Source organism: Ambystoma mexicanum, chromosome 3p (genome assembly GCF_040938575.1).
Source record: "Ambystoma mexicanum isolate Mex_15411 chromosome 3p, UKY_AmexF1_1, whole genome shotgun sequence".
NCBI lineage: Eukaryota > Metazoa > Chordata > Amphibia > Caudata > Ambystomatidae > Ambystoma > Ambystoma mexicanum.
In genome coordinates this window covers 880,925,094-880,938,881 of record NC_090925.1, presented here as the reverse complement: position 1 = coordinate 880,938,881, position 13,788 = coordinate 880,925,094, and the positions used below count along the sequence as shown (strand labels likewise).

The following is a 13,788-nucleotide window of genomic DNA, read 5'->3' as shown; positions in this document are numbered from 1 at the left end:
CGTCATTACTGCGGTGGATGGTACGGAGATAGCCTCCGGACCAGTAACGCATACCACCCAAGAAGTGACGCTAGTAAGTCAAGATGGACACCATGAGAAGATCGTGTTCGATGTGATCAAGGCCCCTCAGTTCCAGATTATTCTAGGAATTCCTTGGTTAGAGAAGCACAATCCTCAGATCGATTGGCGAGCAAGAACGGTTCAGTTTCCAGAATGTGTCTCTACTTGTCACCCTCGACCTGGTGTTGCACTGGCAGCAATTTCCTCGGAGGCTCCCCAGTTACCTCCTGAATACCTAGAATTCCAAGATGTTTTCCGGAAGGATCAGGCTAACTCTCTACCTCCTCATAGGTCTTATGACTGCCAGATAGACCCGATACCTGGATCTACTCCTCCTTGTAGTAGAATTTATGCCCTCACCGAGCCTGAGAATCTTCACCTCCGACAATACCTGGATCAATACCTAGCGAATGGGTTTATTCGTCCTTCCAAGTCCCCTGCTTCCTCAGCTTTGTTCTTCGTTCCAAAAAAAGAAGGGGACCTTAGAACTTGTATAGATTATCGCGCCCTGAACCAGATCACTGTTAAGAATAGATATCCGTTACCTTTGATCCCTGAACTCCTGGACCAAGTCAGAAAAGCATGCATATATACAAAGCTGGATCTTAGAGGAGCCTACCACTTGGTACGAGTAAAAGAGGGCGATGAATGGAAGACGGCCTTCCGCACCAAGTATGGGCTATTTGAATATCAGGTCATGCCCTTCGGACTTTGCAATGCCCCGGCCGCCTTTCAATATTTTATGAACGATGTCCTCAGAGAGCTCATAGATGTGTGTGTTGTTGTTTACATTGACGACATCCTCGTTTATTCTTCATCGGAAACTGAACATCGGAAACACGTGAAAATGGTCCTCGAGAGATTGCGTCAACACAAATTTTTTGCTAGGTTGGAAAAATGTGTTTTCAACGTGACTGAAGTTGAATTCTTGGGATTCATATTATCACCTAGCGGAGTGCGTATGGATTCAAAGAAGGTCGATGCAATTCTCAAATGGCCATCGCCATCCTCCGTAAAAGGTGTTCAAAGCATGTTAGGCTTCGCTAACTTTTACCGCAGGTTTATCCCCGAATTCTCTCGAATAGCCCAGCCCATCACCGCCTTGTTAAAGAAAAACAAACGTTTTGAATGGTCTACCGAGGCGGAACAAGCTTTCCAGAATTTGAAGACTAGATTTATCTCTGCACCGATCTTAAAACATCCTCGCCCAGAACTCCCCTACATCGTTGAAACTGATGCTTCGAGCCTTGCCATGGGGACAGTTCTATCACAAAAGGACCCAGTAACCAACCAGTTGCATCCCGTGGCATTTTGGTCCCGCAAATTCTCGCCTCCTGAAATCAATTACACTATTACTGATAAGGAACTTCTAGCTATCAAGTCCGCTTTTAAGGCTTGGCGGCATTATCTTCTGGGGGCCCGACACACCGTTACTGTGATTACAGATCACCGAAACCTGCAATATTTGAAAACCGCAAAAGCTCAATCCTCTAGGCAACTCCGTTGGGCACTATTCTTTGCCGAGTTTGACTTCATAATTACCTATCGACCTGGTACAAAAAACGGTAAAGCTGATGCCCTTTCTCGGATGGGAGTGGAAGAACATTTGATCAATCATAAACCTGTACCTATCATTCCCGAACAAAGAATTCTAGGTGTAATCGCCACACAATCCATAGAGGAAGTTAAGGATAAAGCCAGGCTACTGGTAACTCCAGCAGACATACAGAATTGGCATCTGCAGGGAAAGGACTTTACGGTGAAGGACAACCTATTATATTTCCAAGAACGGTTATACCTGCCCAGCACAGATTTACAGAAAAAGGTAATCTCTTGTTATCACGATTCTTTAATGGAAGGACATGCCGGTATGACCAAGGCCTCGGAAAAGATCAAGCGCTACTTCTGGTGGCCGTCTTGGAAAAAAGATATCAGAGACTTTATAATGTCCTGTGGAGTATGCGCCCAAAACAAGAGTCAAAAGGAAAAACCAGCCGGCCTCTTACGCCCTATTGACATCCCGCCTCGCCCTTGGCATACGCTTTCTATGGACTTCATCACCAATCTACCTCCATGCTCCGGATACAATACGATCCTAGTAATCGTGGACCTATTCTCCAAGATGGCGCATTTCATTCCACTCAAAGGCTTACCAACAGCAGCAACTCTGGCCCGAGAATTTCTCGAAAACATCGTCCGACTGCACGGTTTTCCTTCAGTTCTAATTTCGGATCGAGGTAGTCAATTTATTTCTCATTTTTGGCGAAGTTGCTGTCGGTCGGCTCAAATTGATGTGAGACTTTCGACCAGCCACCACCCTCAAACCGACGGACAAACCGAGAGGACCAATCAAACTCTGGAACAGTATTTGCGCTGCATGCTACAACAAACTGAAAAAACTTGGAAAGATATCCTTTGGATAGCCGAATATGCCTACAATAACTCTGTCCACTCGGGAACTGGGAAGACCCCGTTTTTTCTTTTATACGGTAGTCACCCTTGAACCTCGGAGTTGGATCCACTCCAAGATCTTGGAACACCAGCAGTAGACCACCTGCATTCTACAATCACCCAAGCCTTTAAGGAAGCCGTTTCTCACCTTCAAAGGGCTAAAGAACAATACAAGAAAGGAGCAGACCAACATCGGAAGGAAGCCCCCCAATATCAAGTAGGAGATCAAGTCTGGTTATCCACCAAATATCTACCTCTAAAAGGACCACGCACATTCAACCCAAGATACCTTGGTCCCTATTCCATCACTGCCATAGTAAATCCAGTAGCGGTCAAGTTGGACTTGCCCCCTCACATGAAGATACATCCGGTCTTCCACGTCTCTCTATTAAAACCCGTGCAACCTCAAACCCGACTAACTACATCTCCAAAACCTATTCTAGTTGATGGAGAACTTGAGTTTGAAGTCAAAAGCATCCTGGATTCCAAGATCTCCAAATCTAAACTATTTTACCTGATTGACTGGAAAGGCTACGGTCCCCAAGAAAGATCCTGGGAACCTGCAGAATATGTCCACGCGCCTCGTCTAATCAAAAGATTTCATCGAACATTTCCTAACAAGCCCAACCCCCCGGAGAAGCCCGGTTTGGGAGGGGCCTTGAGGGGGGGTGCTGTCATGATCTCTGCTTCCAAAAGATCAGGACTTGCCCAACTCCCTTGGAAGCAGACCCATAACCCCGGTTCCGAGTGCCAGCCAGTCCCAATTGGGACCTTTTGGACCCTGTCCTGGCGCCAGTGGCACCAGGCTCATAAAGATGCCCAGTCCCAGCGCTGGAAGTGCCGGGCTCATAATGCTTGGGTGGACTTACCTGCAGCAGACCATGCTGCTTACTTACCTGCCAGTTGAACCCCTGATCCTCTTCTGTTTGGGACTACTTTTCCTGTTGGGTGGGGCAGGAGCCACTCCCTAGGTTCAGAACACTGGAACTCTTCTGGAAAGCAGGAACTCTTTTCTTACCTAGGCGTGGCTGTGGAAGGAGATACCTAAGCACTACAGGAGGCTATTTAAACCACACCCGATGGATGAATCTTGCTTTGCGTTATTCTGCATTCTCTGCAGCAGAACGCTCATCGTGTCTTCTGCTTCTGATCCTGGGCCTAAGGGAACAAAGGCTTACCATCCTGGAATCCAGTCTTCAGCAGCACCTGTAAAGACAAAGAAAGAACAGGTTAGCACTACGGTCTTCAGTGGCAGCGCATCTCTTACCTGGTCCATCGGCTGTCACCAACGCCTCGCGCTGCATTCCGGCATCTGAAAGACAAAGGCTTACCTACTCTTCGCATGCTCCGGAGGTCTTCGCACTGCATTCCGGCATCTGAAAGACAAAAGAAGGTGCGTTTAAAGACATTGGGCAACTTTATTACTCACGTGCCATTACTCCTTCCCACGCCGAATCCAGTGGGTATTCCAGCACCCTTCAGCTTCTCTAAAGCTCCGAACTTGTACCTGCAAGATAAAAGGGACAGTTAGTGCGCATCGTGAAGCAGGCTACAAGCGCTTACTTATGTGCTTCCAGGCGCTTCTATTCCTCACGCGGGTTCGGTCCTCAACTCTCATCAGCCCGCCATCCGCCATCGCCGGAACCCTGCAAAACAAGAGATATCATTACAAAAGACTTTTAAGACATTTGAAGTGCCCAGAACTTACCGTTCGTGCAGTTAACGACGGACAGCAGTCCTCTGAGGTCAAGAGGCCTGCACCCTTATCCAGTGAAGAAACTGGTTACGGCACCCTGCCCCGAGGCAGATGGAGAGCTCGGCGTTCACTTACCTAAGGTGAGGGCGTTAACCTTTGGGGTTCTACAGTAGAAGAGAAAGGGAAGAGGAGAGAGGCACCCAATAACCCCAGTTCATTAATCCCATATTTTCTATCTGCAGACATCTTACTCTTCGAGTCAGACATACAGTGCACAGAGGTCCAGCCCAAAGAGCCAACCGTGTGTTACACATCACCTTTGAAGATACGGCATTCACCCAGTCAAGACCGGCGCCTCTGCGGGAATCAGGTGAGCGTTACAATAAGAGACTACTCTATGGTGAAAAGGGAACAAAGAAATAAGGTATACAAAACATTACAACGCAACAAAAAAAGATTTTTCAGTGGCATCTATTGACGCAATGGACGCTATCCAATCTGAAAACAGGCTGTTTAGAAGAGCGATGTTCTTTTCATCCCTTCTTGCCCCTGGCTTGCAAATAGCAGCAAATGCAAAGTGGGTGCAGATAACCAGATGGGACTTACTGCCACCAAAAAGGGTCTCACTGCAATTAAGCAGGAGCTAAAAGCTATCACACTGATGACTCTCTAAAACAGGCATTTCCTCAACTTCATCACTGCCATTGAGGGTGGCGTTTGAGCAGAAATCGCCTCAAGGTGTTGTACATTCATACCAGCACACAATGAGCAGCATGGAGCTTGACGGAAGTAATCACTACGCTACGAAATTTGCACACAAAAATGGTTGAGGAAACAAATGAAGTTGAAGATGAGGGCTGGTTTACAGCTCTGTTCTCATGGGTGCCTAGCTGGCTAGTTAGCGCATTCAAAATGATGATAGCAGTCATGGTTTTCGTAGTAACAGGTCTCTGTGTCCTGCAAATAATATTAGCACAGTGTAGGAAAACTGGGAAAAGGTTTGTAGAGCAGCACATGACGACAGCGATATTGGGTAAAGATAATGTGGCACACATCCACACTCAAACAGATAAACAACATCAGATAGACCCATTGGAGCACCAGGCACTAGGTTTGAGCCCACTTTATATTTATATTTAAATTATACCCAGCACTGAGTCGATTGCGAAGGAGATGGGGATTGTTGCTTCATGACATGCGGGCCAGACGAGTACATAGAAGAAGGAGGTAGCTAGAGGGGAGTGCGTAAAGTGTGGATACCTAAATGCAGGTATGACACAGTGGAGGAGGATGGAGGTGTGGTCAATGAATTGACCAGAGGGGCAGGGCAGGGGAGTGTAAAAATGGAGATGAGAGTTGCACCAGATCTGGCCACAGCCCTACCCGCTCCCGAGCATGAACAAAAGTACAAGCTGAGAAACGTTCAGTAAACCATTAATGATCACGCAGCCACCACATAGATTAGAATAGGTTGTGCGATACAAGTAGGGCGTGAAGTAGTTCGAATTCACATAAGTGGGACAATGATCATTTATTCCAGGCCCAATTAGATAGTCCACCTACCACTTCCTTAGCACATCCAGGCACAGAGACGACATGCCAAGGCACAAACAGACTGGCAGATAAGGCCTCAGGCCAGGGTACGAGCGGGGAGTAACTCCTTTAAACTTGATCATAGTTGTTCGCCCATTTCTCCTTTCCACACCACGTACCTTGGCACTGCATAAAGGTGTTTGTGTCCGGATGAGTAATAACTGACCAATCAAACCCTGTTTATCTTATCGACTAGTGTAGTAGAATGCCAACCAACAGCAGTGTATATTGAAATGTATAATTGTTAGAAGGATGAACCTAGGAGGAGTTATTAGTTGTAGAAGAACCAATAGTAAAGCTTGCTTATAGACAACTATACGTTCTATGCTCTACCAACAAATTGAATGAGCAAGCAGAAGTTTTTAATGATAAATACCAACTATGACATCAGCAAGGACGATTTTCTTGCTTAAAAACCTCTTGTTCCAAATGCCATTTTGAGATTGTCTTTTGTACGCTCTTCCAGCGGCTGCGTCTATCTGGAAGAAAGCTGGGTTCTCATATGCACTTGGAGTTACACCGTTATTGAGTTTTCCTCTTTATTGGTGCATTTGGGCCCATCCTAACATCTCATTCTGATTTAGTATGGGTTTTCGTCTCTCTGGGGATCAAATGGTCCTCTGCCACCTCAGAAGTAGTCTTGTCAAATCCAGGCTAGTTAACCTTACTGGTGACAAGAACTGTGGATATAGATGCATGAAGTTAGTATGCACCTTCGTGATCCTCTTAGGATTTTGTGAGCACTGGAGGTTTCCCAGTTTCATGCCACTAAAACAATGCTTTGGAGGGCCAGGACCATATATTCATAAAACTAGGCTTAAAGGGGGCAGGGCTCTACTTTGAGAAGCAGTGCAACGACCACTTGATAAGAATCTTAGGCAAATAAATGCAGATGTAGCAATAAGAGTACTAGCATGTCTGGGTGTGTACATTTGCAGTTAACTTTTCGGCCACAAAAGTATGTATTTAAAAGCTTTTGTGTGATTGTGCCAGTGTTACATATAAACTTGTCATATTTATAACAATTAAAGTAAGAACGTTACCAAAACCCTGCTGCATTTCTCCACTGGATGGAACTACTCCGGGGGACGGGTGGTGGGGATTCCCCCTCATCTACAAGAGAAGGAAAAGTCAGTTACCATCACAGGCAGTCCCGTAACCTGCTCTACCTTCTATTCATATTTCCGGGCCCTTCCTACATCCTCACTCCATGCACTCTCCCTTTAGCACACCATGATATTACCTTTATTGCCCACTATCCGTAAATAATTTGGTTATGCCCATCATTGATCCCCTTCATATCAGCATCCCACTCTCTCCCCAACATATCTTGCTAGTCCTTTTATGGTCATCCCCCATATTTCCAGCTCCTTGTCTCCCTGCTTGACAGCTTTTCTTGCACAAGTCCCTTTTATCCTGATGTTCAGGGCTCCACTTTTCCTGCAGTCACTTTTCCAGTCTTACTGCCCAGCATCTTCCTTCCCTCCACCTTTCTATTGTGTTTCGCACCTACTAAAACCTCCCACTCCTTTCCCTACAGTTATTGACAGCTGCTCTTATAACACACTAATATGTTATTCTTTGCCATGCAATGTTTTATTAAACAAATACATTTTTTGATAACATATTTGGAATTCATTTTAATATTTAGCAGTCCCACAAAGCTACATTTATATTGCACTAAGGCTGAGAAATCAATATATAGATGGGCCATATGTAGATCTACTTTTAAACATTATGTGCCAATAATTATTTAATGTATTTTAGCTACATATTTATGACAGTGTTGTTTTACCCATTCCATTCCATTTCAAAGCTTTATTTGGCATACAATCCATTAGCACTAATACAAAGAAATGTACAATTATACTTATAACACAGTAAATAAAAATAGAATAAAAAGTACATATTAAAAACAGGTTACTACCTTCCATTTGCAAAGTTATGGCATCGTCGTCGAATATCATATTTTTTAGGAGAGCACGCTCGCAGCCTCTTTAGTAAAAGCAGTTCCCATAGATTTCGCCTCAATAGCCAGGCGCGATGCACATACCTTGCAGATGCAAAGACAACTTTCCGTGGAGCACATTAACAGTTGCTTGGCTTCAGTGATGGTACGAAAACTTAGCTTTATAAATAGTGGTTTCAAGTACAAGCGCCTTAAATTAAGGGTAATGAGGCAAATTAGAACAAACTGCATTAAGGTTTCATCAGACGAACCGCACAGTGGACATAGTCCAGATCTCGTAATTGACCATGATCGAGTGAACCAAGCAGTGTGCAAAATCCCCAGTCTCATGTGAAAAAAGAACGCTCATAGGTAGGATGAATTTCATCCGAAAGGCTCATTAAATTCCCTGTTGCACTGAAAAAACATGCTGGTGCATTCTTCAAGGAAGCTCGTTTCGTTTCCAACTGGACCAGAGATTTCCTTTTGGCTTTTGCTTTGAGATCTGCTTTGGAAAACTTCCAGCAATACAAGGGATTGTCCCAAAGAATACTCATGTCCCACAAGTACAGAATTTTCTTTTACATGAGCCAACCAGAACCACCCCGTGGCAACTCCAAAAGTAAAAAATTTGTTAAGGCATCCCAGTTTGTTGATAATCCTAGAGAGGTCCACAGTGTCACCCAATAAAGTTCCATTGCAATCTTATATGCTATGGGAAAAACACCAAAATACATTAGCACCAATGAAGTTGGAACACTTATCGGTAGCAAAAAAAGTTTTTTCAAAAACTTGTTCTCAGTACATGACAGAGCGTAACCCCACAGTTCCGACCCTTACAGGACTACAGACAGAGCTTGCTTAGCATAAAGCTCCAAAGCTGGCGAAATTGCCCCACCGCCGTGGCTTTTGAAAAAGGAATTAACTCCACCACTGTATTTTCTCAAGTTTGTCTTGGCCTTGGGCAGATGGTCAGACCACAACACCCTGATTCATGGTACCTAAGACCCAAATAATCGAAAAATATAACTTGCTCCAGCATTGTATTATCTAACATAATGCTCAGGGGGGTGCTTTTCACTACGGGAGTTGTAAAAAACATATTTTTTTAGCATTCACTTCAAGGCCAAGCTCAATGCATTTACTCATACAAATATCCAATCCTGTCTCCAAACCTTTGGGGAAGTAGCCAAAATAGCTGCATCATCAGCATAAAACAAACTCCTAGTTGTGATTCTTGGGGGATCAAGAGCACCCCTTTCTAGTGCGTCTATTATATCCTGTATATATGTTCGGAACAGCAGTGGCGCCACAACGCAACCCTGATGCACCCCTCTGTTCACGCCAAACAGGATTGATTGCTCCGTAACATACAGATGACTCCGTTTCTAAATATAACAGTTTGATAGAGTCAACCAGCGGCATAGGCGCATTCCTTTCACTTACTACCCGCCAGAGTGTATTCCTTGAGACAGAATCAAAAGCGGACTTCAAATCCCACAAAATGGCATACAGTTTAGTTTTTGCTACACAATACATATTTCTGGATTAGTCAAGTCAGGAGGAAGCAGTGGTCCACAGTACCTCTGCCAGCATAAAAGCCGGCATGCGCTTCGGTAATGATCCTTGCTTCATCTGCCCAATTTTGTAATCTAGTCAGGACGATCTTACCAAATATGTTCTTGACAGAGTCTAGTAATGAAATTGGGCAATAATTCTCTGGGAGACCCCTCCCCCTTTCTTGTAGATGGCCCCTTTCTACATCCTCACTCCATGCACTCTCCCTTTAGCACACCATGATATTCCCTTTATTGCTCCCTAGCCTTACATAATTTGGTTATGCCCATCATTGATCCCCTACATATATCGGCATTCCACTCTCTCCCTACCATACCTTGCTAGTCCTTTTACGGTCATTCCCCATATTTCCAGCCTTTTCTCTCCCTACTTGACAGCTTTTCTTGCACAACTCCCTTTTATCCTGATGTTCAAGGCTCCACACTTTCCCTGCAGACACTTTTCCAGTCTTACTGCCCAACATTCTATTCCCCGCCCCATCTTTCTAGAGGGTCTTGCACCTTCTTAAACCTCCCACTCCTTTTCGTACAGTTACTGACAGCTGCTCTAAGATCTGAGAGAAAACAGAGGGTGTCTCATCCACTAGTCGTCAGGGACCTCTCCATCAGGTGACCACAGCACGGCCATCGCCTTTGGATCTAGACCCCGAGGTGGACCAGTGAGGGAGGATCACCTGGGTGAGGGCCTTCAGGGAGCGGGGGTGAGGCAGCCGATGGTGAGACAAGGTATTCCCTCTTTTTTGTTCATCTACCCCATCCTATTTTATAGGATTTTCCAAAGTCCCACCTTCCCCCGCCCACCTGCGCAGAGGGAGAGGATGACTGAGAGCAAACAGAATAACTCTCTCACATCGTACTAGACATGTCCAGTTAAACAGGTCAGGCAAAATCAGGCACTTAGTGCATACACCAGATACCAGTTACCTCTCAATTACTGTTAGCAGTTACACCTGAAGAAGGGGCAACACACCCTGAAACGTGTAGTGTGGTGTAAGCACTGCACTAAGAGCACTTAGGTCTTGCTGGTGTGGTACAGCTTGGATTAAGACGCAGAACTGCGATTCATCCAGTATTGTATTATGTGAATAACTGTTGGAACTATATTGTTTATTGAAAAACGCTTCTGTGAAGAAAACAAAGGAGAGTTACCTAGGCCTTTTGGGTATTTAGCAAGTTACATTTATGATAAATGATCCTTTTTAGGTTTTCAGAGGATGAGATCCTGAATCCTTATGTACCCTAATGTATAAAGTATTCAAGCACATTTGCTTTATTTATGTGAATAAAAAATGTTTGGATCCTAAAGAATAGTTCTCTTTGGTACCTCGAGAATAGCGACTGGGTCATTCATCAGTGTGACTGAAGAATAGTGTTGGTGTTTAGTTTACTCCGTTTGTGGCAAGGGTTGGGCCCGGAGCACCTTAAATACAGTGATATTATGATTACACCTGTTAAAATGTCTATTATCAAAAGAAGAGTGAGTTGTGCGCCCTAATTCCCATATAAATTTGACCAGTTAGCTTTCCTCACACACAAATAAAAGGCAACACCTAAAGACACACTCTGAGCAAGGTGGAACAGAGCACGAGCAGAACTTCCGGGACGAGGGCACACCTACTGGAGCACAGCAACGGACTAAGGGACGAGAGCTGCGGGCCGAAAACCCCAAGGGTTCCCTTCTGGAGGTCAATGCCTCCGACAGACCGCGAAAGACACGTGGAGAAGGACAGATCCCATAAGTGAAGATTGCATTGTGTTCCAGGGATGCTAGCGACCCTCCCGGGTGAACGACAGAGTTGGGGATGCGAGGCCAAGCCTGTGGGACTAACCTTGAATTGTGAATTGAAAATAGCAAAACAAGAAAGAAGTGCACACAGCCAGTGAGTTGGCAAGCGACCTGAGAGACCGGTGTGTGTTAAGGCGAATGGAGTAGCAACATTGTATCACAAGTGAAGCCTGCATGCGTGTGGATGAGACATGAAGAAAGGCAGACCTGTGAATGAACTTTGAAGTAAGAAGCAGCTGTGAGATCAACGGTACTAAGTAACGGAGTGGGCCGGGAAAAAAAGGAAGTAGCTCATTGGAAAATATCTGCGATAGGTACATTGTTTTGAAGTTAAAAAATAAACAGCAAGAGCAAATTAAGTGAAAGTAACCATGAGTCGAAGTGGTCCTGTGGTAGTCTGGTAAAAGCACCACACACATTCGAAAGTCTTCGAAAGGGGTCCGAGTCTGATTGAGGGAGGCCCAAAGCAAGCTAAACCTGGGGAAGGGAGCCCCTTGCAAGTTTGTGTTGAAGCGTGACGTGAGAGGTCTGAGCCCGGCAGAGGGGGGCCTTCGTGAACTGTGTGCTGTAAGGTCTGAGCCTGGGTTTACGCTGGAAATACAATTTTGGAAAGTCAAGAAAGGGTCTTTAATGTGGAAGGCCAAACGGACCTCAATCCACAGTTTGGAACTGCTTAGAGTGTTAGAAACCGAGCCAGAGTGTGTCATCCTGCCTACAGCTGGTTCAACTACCTTTATTTTTTTTGAATACTGATTTTTCCTTTTGCATACATTTCTCCTTTACACTTTCTGTATAAGAGATAGGGAAGGCATTAGGTATTGTTAGCATAGGCTATTTTGATTTGACTGACGCCACTAGGACTGTTTTGTTTATCGTTAGATGGTCGAGACTACTCCCATCTTAGTTATAAGGCAAATTAGAGTTTTTCCGACCCTACCATTTTCAATAAAGGTTTTACAAATTGTATCCATTGAGTCAGTGTCATACTTGTGATACCATGCCTTCCCTACATAGTGTACTATGTTATTCTTTGAAATGCAATGCTTTATTGCAAAAACACAAATAGATTTTTTAATAGCATATTTGGAATACATTTTAATATTTAGCAGTGCTACAAAGCTACATTAGTACTGCACCAAGGCTGAGAAATCAATACATAGATGGGCCATATGTCGATCTACTTTTAAACATGATGTGTTGTGGCAATAATTCTTGAATGTATTTTAGCTACATATTTATGACAAAGAGTTGTTTAAATGTCATACATTTTTAAGGCTTGTGCATAATAACGTTTTTCATGATTGCTAGTGAATATGTAATTATTTGACATGCAATGCTTTATAATAAAAAAAAAGATGTTTTATAACATATTTGGAATGAATGAAAAACAACCAGTTTCCCAAAAATATAGTGTAATAAAACCTTAGAGGCAACCAACTTCTTATCCACATTCGAGCCAATATCACACATAGACAGTACTTACATGGCAACAGGGTAAAATACTATAGGCTATTTATTTACATTGCAAATGATGGTGAATACGACTGAATAACACTAGACCGTATGGAAACATACTATCAGAGGGATAATTGATAGACAATATGACGTTGCCTCATAAAGTAGAGAACAGCAGAGTGAGCTAAGCTATTTCTATGCGAGTGGATGTCTGTCTCAGAGTGTATCCAATTTAATGAGCTCTAGGTATGGGGCATTCCACACAAGTGACACACTTTATTAGCCCAGGAGAGGTGGTGCACCACAGATGTTACCTTTTGCTGAGACCACATTAGGCATGAAGGCAGTTCACAGGATCTCAGCTTCAGGTTGTTCGTTCACTGTGTCCACTTTGAATGCACCGCCCCTTGCAGGAACACAGCGTCCAAAAAGCACATCATGGGGCGCTAGGCCATCTATACTGTGCGGAGCACTGGCGGTGAGTGTCTGCCATTGGAGACGCTGGCAGCTGTTGTCCCTTGTCCTCGGGTTGCCAGACGGGGTGAGGGTGTTTGTGGTCTTTTCAATGCACTCTTGGAGCACCCCAGCCGCAAAAGCACTTTCCTCCTGGAAAGCGGCAGTCTGGTTTGGACGTGCCTGGAGGAGCAGGGACCACTGGTGGCCTTGGTAAGGGCCGTTAGTACAGCTGCTGAGGCTGCTCGTTCTCTTTCCATCCCCCCGAGGCGGGGTTTGAGCATATACCAGTGAGGCAGAGCGCTGCTACCCAGTCGGGGGCTGTATTTTACTCACTGCGGCAGGCTCCTCCACCTCACCCTCCCCCAGGCTGGAGGTTTCATTGCCGACCCAGGTGTTCTTATGGCCACGCAGCGGTGGTGACAAAGCCTGCACCGCTTGCTTCCCCCAAGCGGGAGACAAGTTTGTCATGTGGCTGGTAGCATCTGCACTGCCAGTTCACACTCCCCCAGTTGGGAGTTCGTCACACGGCATCCTTATGAAGACGGAAGGTTGAGGGGGGTGAGGAGCCTGCAGGCTGCAGTCACGGGCCATGCCATGTTGGGCTCCCCCAGCAGGATTACTAACTTACTGTCCTTGACCTGCGAAAGCACATGTAAAGAAACTTGCATTTTTCCAGAGTTACTTGGGAATGAAAAATACAGAAAGAAGGCAACCTATGTGAACTGTTGAATAGCCTGGATGATTAAGGAGTTGAACTGGAACTGTA

General features: G+C 44.9%; 1 protein-coding gene across 3 annotated transcripts in view; it reads right to left on the bottom strand.

Moving 5' to 3' along the window:
• CLN3 (CLN3 lysosomal/endosomal transmembrane protein, battenin) overlaps positions 1 to 13,788 on the bottom strand; it is a 652,734-nt gene that overhangs the window by 572,779 nt on the left and 66,167 nt on the right. For all 3 annotated transcript variants that reach the window (XR_011304414.1, XM_069652104.1, XM_069652103.1), the window contains exon 2: positions 6,844 to 6,913. Coding sequence is in view for 2 of the 3 variants with exons in the window: in XM_069652104.1 (XP_069508205.1) it covers positions 6,844 to 6,913 (70 nt within the window). In the remaining variant the exon portion in view is untranslated. The remainder of the gene's footprint in view (positions 1 to 6,843; positions 6,914 to 13,788) is intronic.